Source organism: Copadichromis virginalis, linkage group LG1, assembly GCF_057382275.1.
Source record: "Copadichromis virginalis isolate Kocher_CV1m ecotype Utaka linkage group LG1, C_Virginalis_male_GT1.1, whole genome shotgun sequence".
NCBI classification, from domain to species: Eukaryota; Metazoa; Chordata; class Actinopteri; order Cichliformes; family Cichlidae; genus Copadichromis; species Copadichromis virginalis.
Genome location: NC_140618.1, coordinates 4,375,519 through 4,391,900, shown reverse-complemented (window position 1 = coordinate 4,391,900; position 16,382 = coordinate 4,375,519). Strand labels below are relative to the sequence as shown.

At 40.4% G+C, this 16,382-nt stretch overlaps 1 protein-coding gene across 1 annotated transcript in view; it reads left to right on the top strand.

Moving 5' to 3' along the window:
• LOC146718174 (neural-cadherin) overlaps positions 1–16,382 on the top strand; it is a 333,699-nt gene that overhangs the window by 267,491 nt on the left and 49,826 nt on the right. The window contains exon 32 of the mRNA XM_085431334.1: positions 1,929–2,095. Coding sequence (XP_085287460.1) covers positions 1,929–2,095 — 167 coding nt within the window. The remainder of the gene's footprint in view (positions 1–1,928; positions 2,096–16,382) is intronic.

Below are 16,382 nucleotides of genomic sequence, written 5' to 3'. Positions count from 1 at the left end.
CTCCTGCTCTGCTTTACTCCACTCTCACTTGTGAGCAAGACCCTGATATACTTGAACTCCTCCACTTAATGTGTCAACTAATCCTTAACCTGAAGTAGGCAGTTAACCCTTTTCTGTCTGAGAACCACAGCCTCAAACTTGTAGTTCCCGATTCTTAGTCCGACTACACTCGGCACAGCAAATTGTCCCAGGCTGAGCTGGAGGTCACTACTGAATAAACCCAGCAGGGTCACACCATCTGCAAAAAGTAGAGACGAGATCCTGAGACTACCAGACCTCACTGCTGTCACTCATTGGCAGCGTCTATGAATTCTTCCATAAAAATTAGGATGCGCTGCCTTGACTTTTAGGGTTTAAAATAAACAAATTGAATAATGGGGTGTAAGTAGCTTTGTGAAGCGATACCCGGGACATCGCCAACTAGCCATGACAATGCTCCAAGTGTATCGCAGATATATAAATGCAGGCAAGGATGACTCAAGAAGACACTAACGGCACTCCATCAGTTTCCAATCTCAGAAGTACACTGCAGTGTAATTTTTGTTTTACTCACCAAGCAACCTACCCTGCCCCTTGGCCTAAAGAAGATGGCTTCTTCTGAGCCTCTCTGTGCTGGTCGTGTGGTTGTGGAGACAATTGGCTTATTGCAGACTTTTATTGGACTGAGATTGGCTCTTTAATGGCTCTGGTCCTACGTGGCCTCTCGCACACATCCTTGGAGTTGAGGAGGACACCTTCAGTCATGCTTTCTGCTGATCGCAGCACACTAGTCCAGGCTTTACGGTCTTGTTTGGTTTCTGCCTCCTATTTCACAGTGAGACTCAGACACGACTCGAATGTAGAATCTGAAATCGTAACAGGTCAAGATTTGGTGTGCAGTCTGTACAAATGGTTCTTTTCTTCTGTTATGTCTTATATGACAAATAGCGCTCCGGTCGTTAACAGATTAAACCATCTGTGTTTAACATGCAGCCCAGTTCCAATTTACCCCGGTGGATTGCTTTGCAAAGTAAGAAAATTACAAGGAAGTCTCTTTTTTTTGGAATAAAACTGCAATGCGATGCAGTATTAACTGAACTGAACAAATGATAGTGAGTCACTCTCATCTTGTAAAACAAAAACTTGCAAAATTCACTATTTATTCTTTCACTCTTTAATTTAAATATTTGCCCTTTACTCTGTTGGAGTCTACATGGAAAATAAAAAAGAAGAGGAAAGGAAAACAAATACCCCCACTTCTACTTCAAAGTATTTTGTGTATTTGACAAGCCATCGTTGAATAACGTGAGACTGTTGGTGTAAAATTGATGGTGTTGTTATGTTTTTATATAAACAGCCTGTGGCCGTGAGAGGCAAAGTAAAATTTGAGATGGAGTTTTGGGAGCTTCAAGAGGACATGGCTGATCAGCTGCATATTCCATGCCTAGAAGCACCCCCCCCCCCCCCCCCCAAAAAAAAATTGATTTGACATTGCCTTCAAGTGAGCTCTCATGAACCACTCGACTTTGTCAAAGTTACAAGGGAAGGAGACAAAGAAAAGGAAGAGGTGTGAAAGCGATAGAAGAAAATTTCACTTGCGTACGCCGTGAGATGGAAGAATGGCTTTGAGAGTTTTAGGTGTGCTTGGTTTATTCTGAGAGGCATGCACAAAAAACACTTCTGTGAAAACTTCAAACTCTTAGACAGAAGAACCCAAGCTAAACCAAACATGCATATTCTATCTTGTGCATTTAACATAGTCTTTCTGTCCCCAGCACCGGACTTTTTAAAACTGATTTAGCTGAAGTGACTTGTGGTGTCTTCTCTGTGGAGGAAAGCAGCATCCAGACTGTCTAAGAATTATGTTTTGCACTTGAAATCCTGTTTAAACGTAGCACTATGTGGCTGACCTCTGTGTGTGGTTATGTGTTTGTATCCACCAACACCAGAGGTCCCAGAGTACTCCTTTGATGGCCACAGTCACGTGCGTTACCAGTTGGCGTCCCCGCTGCCTGCCCGGAGGACATGGATCCAAGTCCTGGTTCGAACCCGTAAACACAGCAGTGTCCTTTTCAGTCTGATCTCAAAGGAGCAAAGTGAATACTTACGTCTGGAGGTGAGTGCAGGAAGATGGAGTCATCACTTTTCCTCACTTTCAGAATTTTTCATAGCAGGTTGTGAGTTTGGGTTTGGCTTTGTTGTGTGGAAAGCAATTTTATTTTACCTTCTCGCTTCATGAACAGTTTCAGATTCTGCTCTACTCTTTATCCTGTAGCAACTGCAAGCATTTTATTTATCCACCCACTGCTCTTATGACATGCACTTTCTCTTGCTATAATGATACCTATGCAACAGACACTTTTTGAAAAGAGGTAAAAGCAACAAAAGTAACAGTTAACATAATTTGTTTCTGTAGCCATGTGTGAATTCATCGTAGTCTAAAGAGCTTGGAAAGAAAAGCGTCTGGACTTTCTTGAAGATGTTTCATCTCTCGTCCAAGAAGTTTCTTCAGTTCTAAGAGCAAATGGTGGAGAGTCATGACCATCTGTCTTCTCTGTCCAAAATGTGAACGTTGGCATCCTCAAAGGAGTGACCTTTATCCTTAAGATGCAACATCCGAGTCTTGTCCAGTTGAGGTGGCTCTTGTATGTTGTGCCATGCGTTCATGAAGTGGCTCTTTGGTCTCTCCAATGTAGACACTGTACAGCATACATTAAGTTTGCTTTTTTTTTGTCTTTTGGATGAACTGGTTTTTGTCTGAGTGTATGGCTGGGTCTGAAGTACACTGGGAAGTACACTGAAGTCTAAGGAGCTTGGAAAGAAAAGCATCTGGACTTCTTTAAGTTGCTTGAAGACCTCTCATCCGAGAAGCTTCTTCAGTACACTGAAGTACAGTCCCAGCACTACTCCTTCGAGGATTCCAACGTTCACATTTTGGATAGAGAAGACAGATGGTTTGAAAGAAGAGTGAAAGAAGCGTCTATGTCCACTGTGAACAACCATCTTTGAACAGAGGCGGCGGCTTACAATCCAGTTTCCTTCCCAGACGCCTTAACGCTCACTCACATCCTGGGCCATTTGACCTCAGTAAATCACATGATAGGGGGGTAGGTTTCACAGTTGGTTCACCCGAAACCGCGGCTGATTGTGACCCACACCCGTTTTCACATGTGATTAGGTAGAGGATCAATAGGGGGTCCATGACACTCTTGGGGACCCTCCCATAGGGCTTAAAATCTGGGACTCTCCACCAGTTGATCTTAGAACTGAAGAAGCTTCTCGGATGAGAGGGGAAACATCTTCAAGAAACTTAAAGAAGTCCAGACGCTTTTCTCTCCAAGCTCCTTAGATTCCCAGTGAAGTTTGGTAGGACAATGAATCTATTTGCATTTTATACAAAGCTATCACCTGAATTTGTACATTGTAGGGACAACTCACGTAGGATCAGACTGATTAAATATTTAAAAGTAAATAGACATTTATGCTCATTTGTCATGGTCACTTATGTGAATTCAAGACCTAATGAGCCAGACAAGTCAACAAAAAGTGAATGAATAAATTAAAGGAGGCACACAGCTTTCAGTGAGACGCTTTGGCCAACCACACAGATGTGACAGGAGTAAACAAAGTAAACAACTTTTTGTTTTTTACCTTTGACTTCTTGGGGCCCCCACCTAAGGCAGTGAGAGGGAAATCATCACAGGTGTACATCTCCTGTTTCCAAACAACATTTCCTTTCAGGGCAGATAAAAGACATTCGAAACAACCAGAAACAGATGCATGTCTTTACTTTAGTGTTTTTGGTTTCTCAACAGTTTTTTTTCCAGCTGTTAATATCCAGATGTTCACTTGTTGTTGTTGTTTTGTGTTGTTGCATGTCTTCTTTTTAATTAATGTTTTCCATCCATCAGTTTATAAAATGAAAACAGTCACATCATTGCACTACACTAATCTTAATCATCGATGGAACATATTAAACCTTGGCCGGGCCTGTAGCGGCTTACCAGTATATACAGAGGACGTCTGACTTCTGACACTTGTTTAGAATAATTGGTTTGTGTGTAAACAACTGCAAATTATTATTATTATTGAATAATGTGAATAATTATTATTATTTGTTAGGAAAATGGGAAAGAAGTGCAGCATCTGATTAAAACACTTGGAAACATACACAGAAATACAGCATATAAAGTAAAGCCAGACAGAAACAGCCTGAATTCTCTTACACAAGCGTTATTTAGTCTGTGTTAAATAGACTTTAGGAATCGTTCTCCAGCCTTCAAAAGGCTTCTTTGGGTGATCACACACTGCTTCAGTAATGTTGAGCTGCAGGCTCTGGGGAGGCCAGTCCAGGACTGATAGCGTTCTGTTGTGTGTTTGGCATCATTGTCATGCAAGAAAATAACGCTGTTTCCAATCAGATGCTTTCCAGATGTTATTACTGTACATGGTGGATCAACATCTGATTTCTCTGTATGCATTTTCCACCATGTTTTACAAACGAGTATAGATGCTCACCGCGCACCTTCCCAGTTCTTTACTCGTGCCTTTCCCTGTCTTTTGCCCCACACTCAAACCACACGTATTGATCAAACATCTGTGTCTTAAATGATGATGATTATCCATAACATGGCAGCCGTTTAAATCTCCTCTGATCTCCATCTGTCTATCCTTTCTGTTCATCCATTCCCACACTCCCTCCTAAATATCACATTGCTCCATCAGCACAGCCACATGGGGAGCGAGTGCACATCGTTTATCTATCATAAATAGTGCATTTATTCCTGAGTGCAGAGCAGTGAAACATTGGAAACCCTGCTGAGTTCTTGGTGGAAACATAACCGTTTACTGCCTGCTAAGATTATATTTTTCACTGTAATAGTTTTGATTGCTTTTAATCAGAGGAAGAAATTAGTATGTGTTACTCTTGGTTGGATACACTGTTACATTGTGAGGAGCCCCTTCTGTTTGTGTATGGCTTCACATCCAACAGTATGCTTAGTAAAAGATATTACAAAGCATATTAGGCTCTCTTCTTTAAATGACTTTAGTCTCTCTGATTACTGATAAAGTTCCTGTTTTTTGAGCCACTGTTTTTTGTGCTGTAACAATTTTACGTGCATGAAATTCAATTGAATTTACAACAGTAGCCTCAAGGCACTTCATACTGTGAGGTAAGGGCCTTACAATATTAAAGAGAAAACCCCAGAAATCAGATGAGCAAGCACTTGGTGACAGTGGGAAGAAACAACAGCTCTGTTTTATCAGAAAGATAGTGCCTCTGACAGAACCAGGCTCGTGGAGTGACAGCCATCTGCGGTACAAACTGGATGCCCTGGTGTTGTGTGTGCAGTAGCGTCAACTTCCGTGTGACCGCTTTCAACCGGAGGACAGTTGCATAGGTCACCTGGTGGTGGAGGGGAATCTGCCTCCAAACAAGCTTGGTCTGACTTGGACTGCCTGTAATCACTCTCAGGCAAACTAATGAAGGTGTGCTATTAATTCATGTTTAATTTATAAACATAGACAGGTTTCCAACACTGCACCAATGAGCACAACTCATCTGCAATGTGTCTCGATAATCGCGATAGGTGGAAAGGGGATCAGCTCTTTTGGTTTCCAACTGGTTCTGTTCTGGTTATATTGCTGTATAAAAGCTGTCTATGTAATTTTGACGTTCTGCAGCAACTTCCTTCAGGAGTTTCTTTTCATAGATGGCAACAGATTTGCAGCTTTTTGACGAGTTTACACGGTTAAACGCTGCATTATCACAAACACGTTGCATGTAATTGGCAGTATGACTCAATTATTGCTGATTTTTTGCCATTTTGATGCACCAAAGTCATTTTGAAGACTAGAGCTGGTTGCAGGTGGTCACGGGACTGGCCCCCGTCTTTTAAGCCATTGTTTCTCAACCTTTTGGAGCCATGGCACATATTTCACATTAGAAAAATCACGTGGCACAGCACCAAACAAAAATGTCACAAAAAGCATGATCATTTTTCCCCATAGACCAGGCACAGCAGAATTGGCTCGGTTTGTCCCCAGTATACCTTTGTTGCCTTCTTCTGACCACTACTCATGCTAGGAATTTTCTCCGGGACCAGGTCAGACTGACTACTTTTCCTTTTCACATATTTATCTATTGCTATTACGCGCTGTGTCGCCTCACAGCATGACTATTATGTAATTTCCTCTCTGTCTTCTTCTGTTTTACCTGCAGTTGGCAACACATTTAATTAGAGCAGGTAGTTGTACTGCCCTCTGGAGGAAGAGAATGTAATTGTTCTCCCCGTTACTCACGCCGATCGCTTAGAGTACTAATCAGGTGGAACCAGATAATCTTCCACGGCAGACCTGCTCATTTCTTGGGAAACACTGTTCTAAGCAATGATTTCAAAGGCAACGAGGTTGCTCATCCATTGGACACTGTCAATAATAATTTTGGTCATACCACAGTCTCCAACCAGTGTTTGCCCCAGTGTGACTGTAGTGTGATGAGGATGGTTCAGGGTCACCTGATCGAACCCTATCAGATTGTCAAAATGGAAAGTTTTAAGCCTAATGTTAAAAGTAGGGAGAGTGTCGACCCCTCCAATCCAAGTTGAGAACTATTAGCAGCTCTAGGAACCACAAGTGAGCCTGCAGTCTGAGAGTGAAGTGCTCTGTTAGGATGAAGTGATACTATGAGGTCTTCAAAATATGATGTGGCCAAATTATTGGAGACTTTGTATGTGAGTTGAAAGATTTTAAGTTCAATTCTGGATTCAACAGGGAGCCAATAAAGGGAAGATAATGATGTTACTCTCTTCGGTACTCTTGCTGCAGCGTTTTGCTACCTGAAGGCTTTATAGAGAGATCTGAAAACAAACTGATAATACTGAATTATAATTTATAATATAGTTCAGCCTAGGAGTAATACATGCATGAATTCACTTTTCAGCATCGTTCTTTTCACTACTTTTAGTGATACTGTCCAGATTAAAGAAAGCAGTGCTGCGTATTTGTTTAACGTGCATGTTGAAGGCCACATCCTGATCACAAATGACTGCAACCTTCCTTTAGTGCTACTATAGGCCAAGGAAATGTCATCCAGAGAAGGTATCTGCTTCACAGATAAATATTATTTAATATAATCTACATTGCAATGAAAATGTATAATATTCCTTTAAAAAAAGCGCACATAAAATAAAAAGGGTGTAATAAAAAGTATTCAGTGACTAAGTTTGTGTGTGAGGAAATCATCTTGCAAATATTAACACACATAAGTTATTTTAGAGCAAAGCTTCACTTACTTGTTTTGAATTTCTCATGGTGAATAGAGCAACAGGGAACATCAGAAGTATCTGAGGTAGTTTGCAGCCCTGCCCTGAGTGAAGGAGGATTTTTAGGAAAGGATAGCCACAGCCTCTCTGTTCTCTACTTAACTGTTGCATTTGGGATCCATTCGTGATGTTCATAATGTTGAAATTCAAACCTAGAAGACAGCCAAGCATCTCTTATTACTCAAACAACATCAGACGTTAGAATCCAAAAGGAAGAGTCACCGTGAAAAAGCTTTACTCTTTTCTTTTCATGTACAGGGAGTGCAGAATTATTAGGCAAGTTGTATTTTTGAGGAATAATTTTATTATTGAACAACAACCATGTTCTCAATGAACCCAAAAAACTCATTAATATCAAAGCTGAATGTTTTTGGAAGTAGTTTTTAGTTTGTTTGTAGTTTGAGCTATTTTAGGGGGATATCTGTGTGTGCAGGTGACTATTACTGTGCAGAATTATTAGGCAACTTAACAAAAAACAAATATATACCCATTTCAATTATTTATTTTTACCAGTGAAACCAATATAACATCTCCACATTCACAAATAGACATTTCTGACATTCAAAAACAAAACAAAAACCAATCAGCGACCAATATAGCCACCTTTCTTTGCAAGGACGCTCAAAAGCCTGCCATCCATGGATTCTGTCAGTGTTTTGATCTGTTCACCATCAACATTGCGTGCAGCAGCAACCACAGCCTCCCAGACACTGTTCAGAGAGGTGTACTGTTTTCCCTCCTTGTAAATCTCACATTTGATGATGGACCACAGGTTCTCAATGGGGTTCAGATCAGGTGAACAAGGAGGCCATGTCATTAGTTTTTCTTCTTTTATACCCTTTCTTGCAGCCACGCTGTGGAGTACTTGGACGCGTGTGATGGAGCATTGTCCTGCATGAAAATCATGTTTTTCTTGAAGGATGCAGACTTCTTCCTGTACCACTGCTTGAAGAAGGTGTCTTCCAGAAACTGGCAGTAGGACTGGGAGTTGAGCTTGACTCCATCCTCAACCCGAAAAGGCCCCACAAGCTCATCTTTGATGACACCAGCCCAAACCAGTACTCCACCTCCACCTTGCTGGCGTCTGAGTGGGACTGGAGCTCTCTGCCCTTTACCAATCCAGCCACGGGCCCATCCATCTGGCCCATCAAGACTCACTCTCATTTCATCAGTCCATAAAACCTTAGAATAATCAGTCTTGAGATATTTCTTGGCCCAGTCTTGACGTTTCAGCTTGTGTGTCTTGTTCAGTGGTGGTCGTCTTTCAGCCTTTCTTACCTTGGCCATGTCTCTGAGTATTGCACACCTTGTGCTTTTGGGCACTCCAGTGATGTTGCAGCTCTGAAATATGGCCAAACTGGTGGCAAGTGGCATCTTGGCAGCTGCACGCTTGACTTTTCTCAGTTCATGGGCAGTTATTTGGCGCCTTGGTTTTTCCACACGCTTCTTGCGACCCTGTTAACTATTTTGAATGAAACGCTTGATTGTTCGATGATCACGCTTCAGAAGCTTTGCAATTTTGAGACTGCTGCATCCCTCTGCAAGATATCTCACTATTTTTGACTTTTCTGAGCCTGTCAAGTCCTTCTTTTGACCCATTTTGCCAAAGGAAAGGACGTTGCCTAATAATTATGCACACCTGATATAGGGTGTTGATGTCATTAGACCACACCCCTTCTCATTACAGAGATGCACATCACCTAATATGCTTAATTGGTAGTAGGCTTTCGAGCCTATAAAGTTGGAGTAAGACAACATGCATGAAGAGGATGATGTGGACAAAATACTCATTTGCCTAATAATTCTGCACTCCCTGTAGAAGCTTCAGTCAGCGCTGACCATGGTCACAGAGACAGCTTTATATCAAATATATAGATGTATGTTATTTAAATATACAAATAGTAGGTATAATAGTTTGCAGCCCAAGAATTTTAAGAATTGGAACTAACTTTGATACATGCAGATATTTCACATAGACGTAGTCAAGATATTAGCTTATTTGCTGATATTGATTATGACCACACTGTTACTTAAGTACTAATTTATACTGCAATTAAACAAAAACCCACAAGAATTATCTTGTGGATTTTATATAAAAACATTATATTAAATTATTCCGTGGCAAATTTAGTCATTTCGAATCTTTCATATAAAAAGAAAAGTACGAACCATTACACTAAGTAATTATTTTTGAATTAGCTCACGAGCTCCAGCATGATTTTTGGACCATCGGCCTCGACTTAACCAACCAGTAAATTCCTGCGCTCAGTGTTTGTGTTCGTGTCTTCAGAATTAATATTCATCGTAAAGGGAGCGTTGCTCCTCTCTTCAGTCTCATTACCTCGCAGTGAGAATGACCCATATTTTGGCTCACTGGGATCTTTGCTTTCTGTCACAGTGAGTGAATGCACACGAACACACCGATTCTATGGCACTAATCTTCTATTGACTACTGAGATAAAATGAAGTAGACAGGAGCTGAATTTCACTCGGTCGTACTACATTACGCATAGCAATCTTTTGCTGTATATCACAAAGTGGGTTTATATCACAATTACTACGGTAAAGAAATAGTCTGAAAACTTTGAACTTATTTATTTTTAGCTCTTTTTTTGCAATTTAAAACTAAAAGACTGATGTAGATTTTACCCTTTCACCGCTTTAATTTTCACTTTTTGCCAGCTTTGTTAGATATGCTTAAATTTAATTATACCTAACCATGGACATAATTAAAGATGTTATTATTGGATTCTCTAGTACAGTGCAGATTTTATCCTGCACATTTTCTTTCCTGACTATTAATGTCTCAAAGGTAGATGAAATATTTATTATTCTTTTCAAACTTTGCTTTTGTGACCAGCACGATGACATTTGCAAACGTGATTACAAATTAATCACAGGTTATAAAAACAAACTTTAAAAAGACCTTTGAGGCAATAAGGCAAAAACTTTTATTACCCAGGAATGAGGAAAAAAATGTGTATGTGCTTCCTGAGTAACAGCTTGGGGAAAAGTGCTGACACCTTAGCCTCTCGCAATTTATTTTTTAACATAAGTAATTGTTATTGAGAAAGTATTGGAGGGCCGTGTTGGAGCTCGAGTTGCAATCACACTATAAGCGTAGTCCAGTGAACCATGCACGCCTGCTTTTTCAGGTGGGCCCACCCACGTCGCACAGCAAGCTGGACATTGGATTTCAAATGCACTCTGGCTTAGTATAAGTGCTCCATAAGATGTTTGAACCAGGCATTAGCAGCTCAACATGACTGATTAGCGTACCATCACAATAAGTGGCTCAGCCACTGTTATTCATCATATAATTACACATATAGTTGCTCTTAATAAAAAAGTTTTCATAGATATTCATCAGACTTTGTATTTTACCACAAAGCTCGGTTACCATGTCAGTAGTGTGGCTGCAGAAAGCTGCACCACTCGAGCAGTCACTCTGTCATCCAATCATCCTGCTTTGTCTCTGTTTATATTCACGCACTGAGTTGCTGCACGAAACTTTATAGGATCAGCCCGTCTCATTGACGGGTCTATTATTAACATATTGAGCTCTCAAGTGGGGTGGTAGCAGAACCAAAAGGGGTAAAGGGCAGGTATTACGACATGGGAAGACAGAACCAGCATGAGATCATTGATGTTTGTATGACATCCCTAGCAGTTCCTTTCAGATTAAGGAAAGAAGGAGCTCATAAATGACAATCAAAGGTCATGTCCTTGTTGTAAAAACCAAAAGCTGCTTTTTCTCCACAGTCCATGCTGCATAGTATCAAATTTGCATCAACTTGCAGTTTATTTCTAAATGACAGGCTATTCCTTACTGCTTGATGGCTTGATGACTGATTAAATAAGACATTAAAATCTTGCTGGGCAAGAAGATGCTTTGCAGTTTTAATGCTTCATTAAGTTCACGCTGTTTGGCTCATTTATTTTTACAAGGCAGATTACCTTGACCGCAGGATGACAGACAGAATGACATCCTGAACTAAACTCATCAGTTGCACAGCCAGTCTCTTTCACATATGAAGAATTTGTGATTGATCACGTTATAAAGAATAGAATATGCACTTCTGTTTAAAATGACCTCGTTTAGTGAAGATCATGTAGATTTTTTCCTAAAATTGACACCAAACTGGAGCTTGTGGTGTTCGTGGAGAGTATTAAACATAAATTAAAGTGATCTGCCTTTAAGCTGGTAAAAATGCAAAACGATGCCATTTGCTCAACAGTTTTTATTTTTAATGGCAAAGTTGATGTGTAGTCCCGAAAGCATCTGACTGCAGATTAGGTCTCTGCAGACAAGCAGATATGGGTGCAGAAGGGCAATAACAATTGTACGAATGCAAAGTGGAAGCTGGTATTGAGCATCAAATTTCCTTCTATTCCCTAGTATAAATAAAGTTGAAGAAAAAATGCCTTCACTAGTCATATATGCACACAATCTACCTTCACACACCATTATTTAATCATGAGAACTGGGGAGATTAATGCATCATCTGCACATGTCTGCAATACTAAAGGCTGCGGCGCTGAGAGCAGTCTGTCGCTGGAAGCATCTGTGGGGAATGGAAGGGTCCCTGCAGTGGGACTGTTTACTGAAAAATGGAGTTGCACACCTTCACACACACCTAGTGCAAAAACACAAAGACACACTATCAAATGCACTCAGTCACATACCACCCAGGGAGCGGAGCAGGAGCCAAATTGCACCACTCCGTTCAGCTTTAATTGGGGGTAAAATCAGGTGGCAGTGAGTGTGTCTGGTTAGAAAGCTCTGCCCCAGTGGATTCTGAATATAATTAATACTTCATCACAGAGCCTTGAAATGAGCCACGGTCCTCCAACTAAACAACCTTGGAGCCATCCAACACTTTATCCAACTGAAGAAACGACCGTGGGATTGATGGAAAATCCAAAGATGGGCAGAGGAGGAAGGACTGACGTGACAAAGGGAAAAGGAGGAAAAAGAAAGAAGACTGCGAGATCAGTAGACAGCTACAGAGGGTGCTGGCAAGCGATGGCTGTTTTCTTTTTGACAAAGTTTTCCTCCCCAAAAACACTTGTTAAATCTTTATTTGTCGAGAATGAGTGAGAGAGTTAATGGTAGCCACCCACTTCTCCTTCACATCTCACTTTCTTTGTCTCAGTTCCTCTGCCCTTTTCATCTCAGTCCTCTGTTTATGTGGCAGCAGTGGCAGACAAAGATGGAGGGGAGAAAATTATGCTCAGTGGGACACTTGGAGGAAACAGTTTGAAATTGAAATGAGGACGACCCACCCACCGCCCAATCCCTCTTAACACTGCATATGGACATGTTCTATCCTGGTTTTCTTCTCCTTCTAGCTGAGTTTCATACACACACACATGCAGACACACAGCTTCCTGGACGGATTTTTTTTTTTGTTCAAATGAATATTGCTCTGTGATAGACATGTGGTGAGCATCACAGCCGAGCCAAAATCTTCATCTCGAGATCTGAGCCTTGAAGAGAACAGCTTGTTGTGTAAACACGGGGGAAAGTGCTGGTGTTCTCCCTTATTCTCCTCTCATCCACGAAGTCGCTTTCTCCTTTTGTCTCTCCCATTCCTCACAAGATTGTACTGGACAACCACGCCTGTGTGTGTGTGTGTGTGTGTGTGTGTGTGTGTCTGCGTGTCTGTGTGTGTCAGTGCTACAAATCAACAAATTGCAAGTTTAAATGCCAGCTTTCAATGTTCTCTCATTTAATATTTATTCTAGGCCCAGAGCAAAAGCAGAAATGACAATTACCTTTTTCCCAGGGTGTTTGTAATTAAATGGTAAGACACATGTTGTCACTGCTTAGGGAGTAAAACTGGCCGTAGGCGTTCTTGTGGTAGAATCCGATTGCTTGATATGAGAAAGGTTTACCTGAATGCACGTTCTGGTCATACAGTCATTAAACTGTGTTGGGAAATTTCGGTTTTGGGAATTATTTATTTTCCCCACGTCTAACCCCCATGGAATCGATCTGGCTTATTGGCCTACTGGCCAAATTGTCCTATTGATCCAATCTTTTAACATCCTTGTGGAATCTTTTCTTTCTTTTGATCCATTAGCTTTAAAACCTGAAATTTGAACTCAGGTCAGCGCAACATATTTTCCCTCTAATGGCATCCTGCCATTAAGAGAGTTCCTCTGCCAAGGAAAGATCTCTTTGTTTCTTTGTCTGCAAGAGTACACAAAAACCAGGCTGAATTTCATGACCTCCCATGAGGAAAAAAGCCATTAAATTTTGGTTTCTTGGCCTCAGTTTCAATTTGTTTACTGGGATTTTGAAATCCATGCTGCTCAGACTTCTGCCAATGCCCCAAAACAAAGAGGCTCTATGTCATTTAGTTTATGCCCACTAAGCACTGAAAAGTACACTTGAAAGGTGCTCGAAGATAGACAAACGTCAGCTTTGCTTTGCAAGAAAACTGTTTTCAGAGGAATCGTTTCGCAGGGAGGTTGACTGATAATCCCTTGAGAGCAGGTCTCTGTAAGGAGAGATATACTTAGTGTTTTCACATTAATTACCTCCCCCAAGCAGGTTTTGTTTTTGATAGCGTGTGTGTGCGTGCGCCATTCTATCTGTAAACGTGATCGCTCAAAAAGCTTTGATTGAGGTGCAGAGTGGTCATGGTAACAATCCATTAAACTTTTGCTAATATCCACCGATTTTTCTTGCTCAAAAATTGACAAAAAGTGTAAAAAGGCCAGAGTATGACCTCTGACCTCTCCTTCAAGGCCAAAGTGATAATAATGGTAGACAGATCTATTTATTTAAGTTCTGTTTCTTACTGTGATTGTTTGTATTGACAGCATATAAGCAGGGAATGATATATGGGGATTCTAAATATCACATTACTTTGATCTCTGACATCTTCTTTAAGGTCAAATAAGTCCAAACGTTGATACAATGTTTTTTATCCAAAATTGTACTTAAAATGCTACATCGTCTGTTTTATTGGCAACATTTAGGACAATATGCTCTTATATAGGGATTCTAAATATGAAATTATAGTTTACATCCACATTTCATGTCACATTTGCACTTCACATCTGCGTTCCTTTCAAGCTCACCTCAATATATGTCGTGTCCTTAAACAAAGTGTCATGAGAATTAGTTAGAAACATACTGCAGTATAATGTTATGTATGAAGCTCAAGTTATTCATGTCCAGTTATTTACAAACCATTGGCTACTATCCATTTCCTACTCCGACAGTACTCCTATGCAATCAAAGTAGAAATCCGTCATGTTAGTCTGATTTTAATGCACTAAAAACTTACCTTTGAGAAGAACAAGAAAACCCAAAATGAATATGTAGTACAAAATATAATGCTGTTTGCTTAAAAATCAGAGAGTTCCAAGGCAAAAACTGCTGCTGACTGAAAAGAAGGACTTGTTTCATTTGCCAGAAATCATCTTTATAATCCTCAAGACTGATTCTGTGGACAGATGAGACGAATTTGAACTTTTCTGACAGTTACATAAAACTAACCTCATTTGATAAAAAGAACATGGTGATGGTAGTGTGATTGTCTGGGTGTGACTTGCTGCTTCAGAGCCTGGACGAATTCCAGTAATCGATGAAACAGTTAATAGTGATCAGTTCTGAATTCTCGGGGTAAATGTTGACATGTTCTATCTTTCTCATAGTTGCGAATCAACTGGCAGCTACACTTTTGTGGAAACAGTTCAGATCAGAAGATGAGGCTCGAGCTGAGCAGGAAGAGGATAACATTTTAGCCACATGCTGGTGGCGCTGTGTCTTTCCTTCACGTGTTTGCTTCTTTGGTGAAAGGAACTCATCTCATCATATATTTTTTTTCAAGATGGCAAATCAGCATGCTGGCTTCCACAAACCAGAGCCTGCTCCTGTGTATATTTATTGGAATTAGTGTAATTTTACAATACAATACAACTTTATTTGTATAGCACCTTTAAAAGACCAGTGGTACACCAAAGTGCTTTACAATAAAAACAGGAAATTTAAGACAATAAATAAAAGACTATTAACAAAGTACCACATATGTCATCAGGTTAAGGGCACTAATTATACAACAATAAAAGGGAATATAAGAACAAAGTTACTAAGAACAGATATAGCTAAAAGATAAAGTACATAGATAAGAAATTGAACCAAATATAAAACAGGGGCGCTAACTAGATGGAAAAGGTATGTTGAATAAATGAGTTTTTAAACGGGATTTAAAAGATAAAACGGAGTCTGACGCAGCGATAGGAAGGTTGTTCCACAGATTCGGTGCAACCAGGGCAAAAGCACGGTCACCCCTCGATTTAAGTCTAGATCTAGGCTGAGCCAGGAGTAATTGGGCTGAAGACCTGAGGGCTCGCCCAGGGACATATAGACTAAGAAGATCGACAAGATAACGAGGGGCTAAATTATTTATAATTTTAAAGGTGAGCAACAATATTTCAAATTCAATGCGATATTTTATGGGTAACCAATGCAACTCAATAAGAACTGGGGTGATAGAGGCATGCTTTCTAGTGCCAGTCAGGAGGCGAGCCGCAGCATTCTGGACAAGCTGAAGTCTGTGAAGGAGTGCGGAGTGAAGACCAAAGTAGAGGGAGTTACAGTAATCCAATCTAGAAGTCACAAAAGCATGAATGAGCTTTTCAAGATCTTTATGAGGGACATAGTGCTTAGCCTTAGCAATAAGGCGAAGTTGGTAGAAGCTAGATTTGATTACTGAAGACACTTGTTTGTTAAATTTGAAAGAGCTGTCCAGCAGAACCCCTAGGTCACTAACTGAGTCAGGGAAAGAAGTGGCAAAGGAACCAAAGGTATCGGCTGATTTTACACCAATTAGTGCAGATTTATGAATGAAGTATTCTTTTTTTCTAATAAGTAATCTCAAAAAAATGATTGACTGTACCTTTAAACGCTGAATTCATGAATATTCAAGTACTTTTCAGTTATATGCATCCCTGTGAAAATCTACGTACACCACATGATTGACCAACTTGTTGAACCACCTTTAAAAGCAATCATTTGAAGTGTTATTCTTTGTGCGGCTTTGTCAGTCTCTCATATTGTTG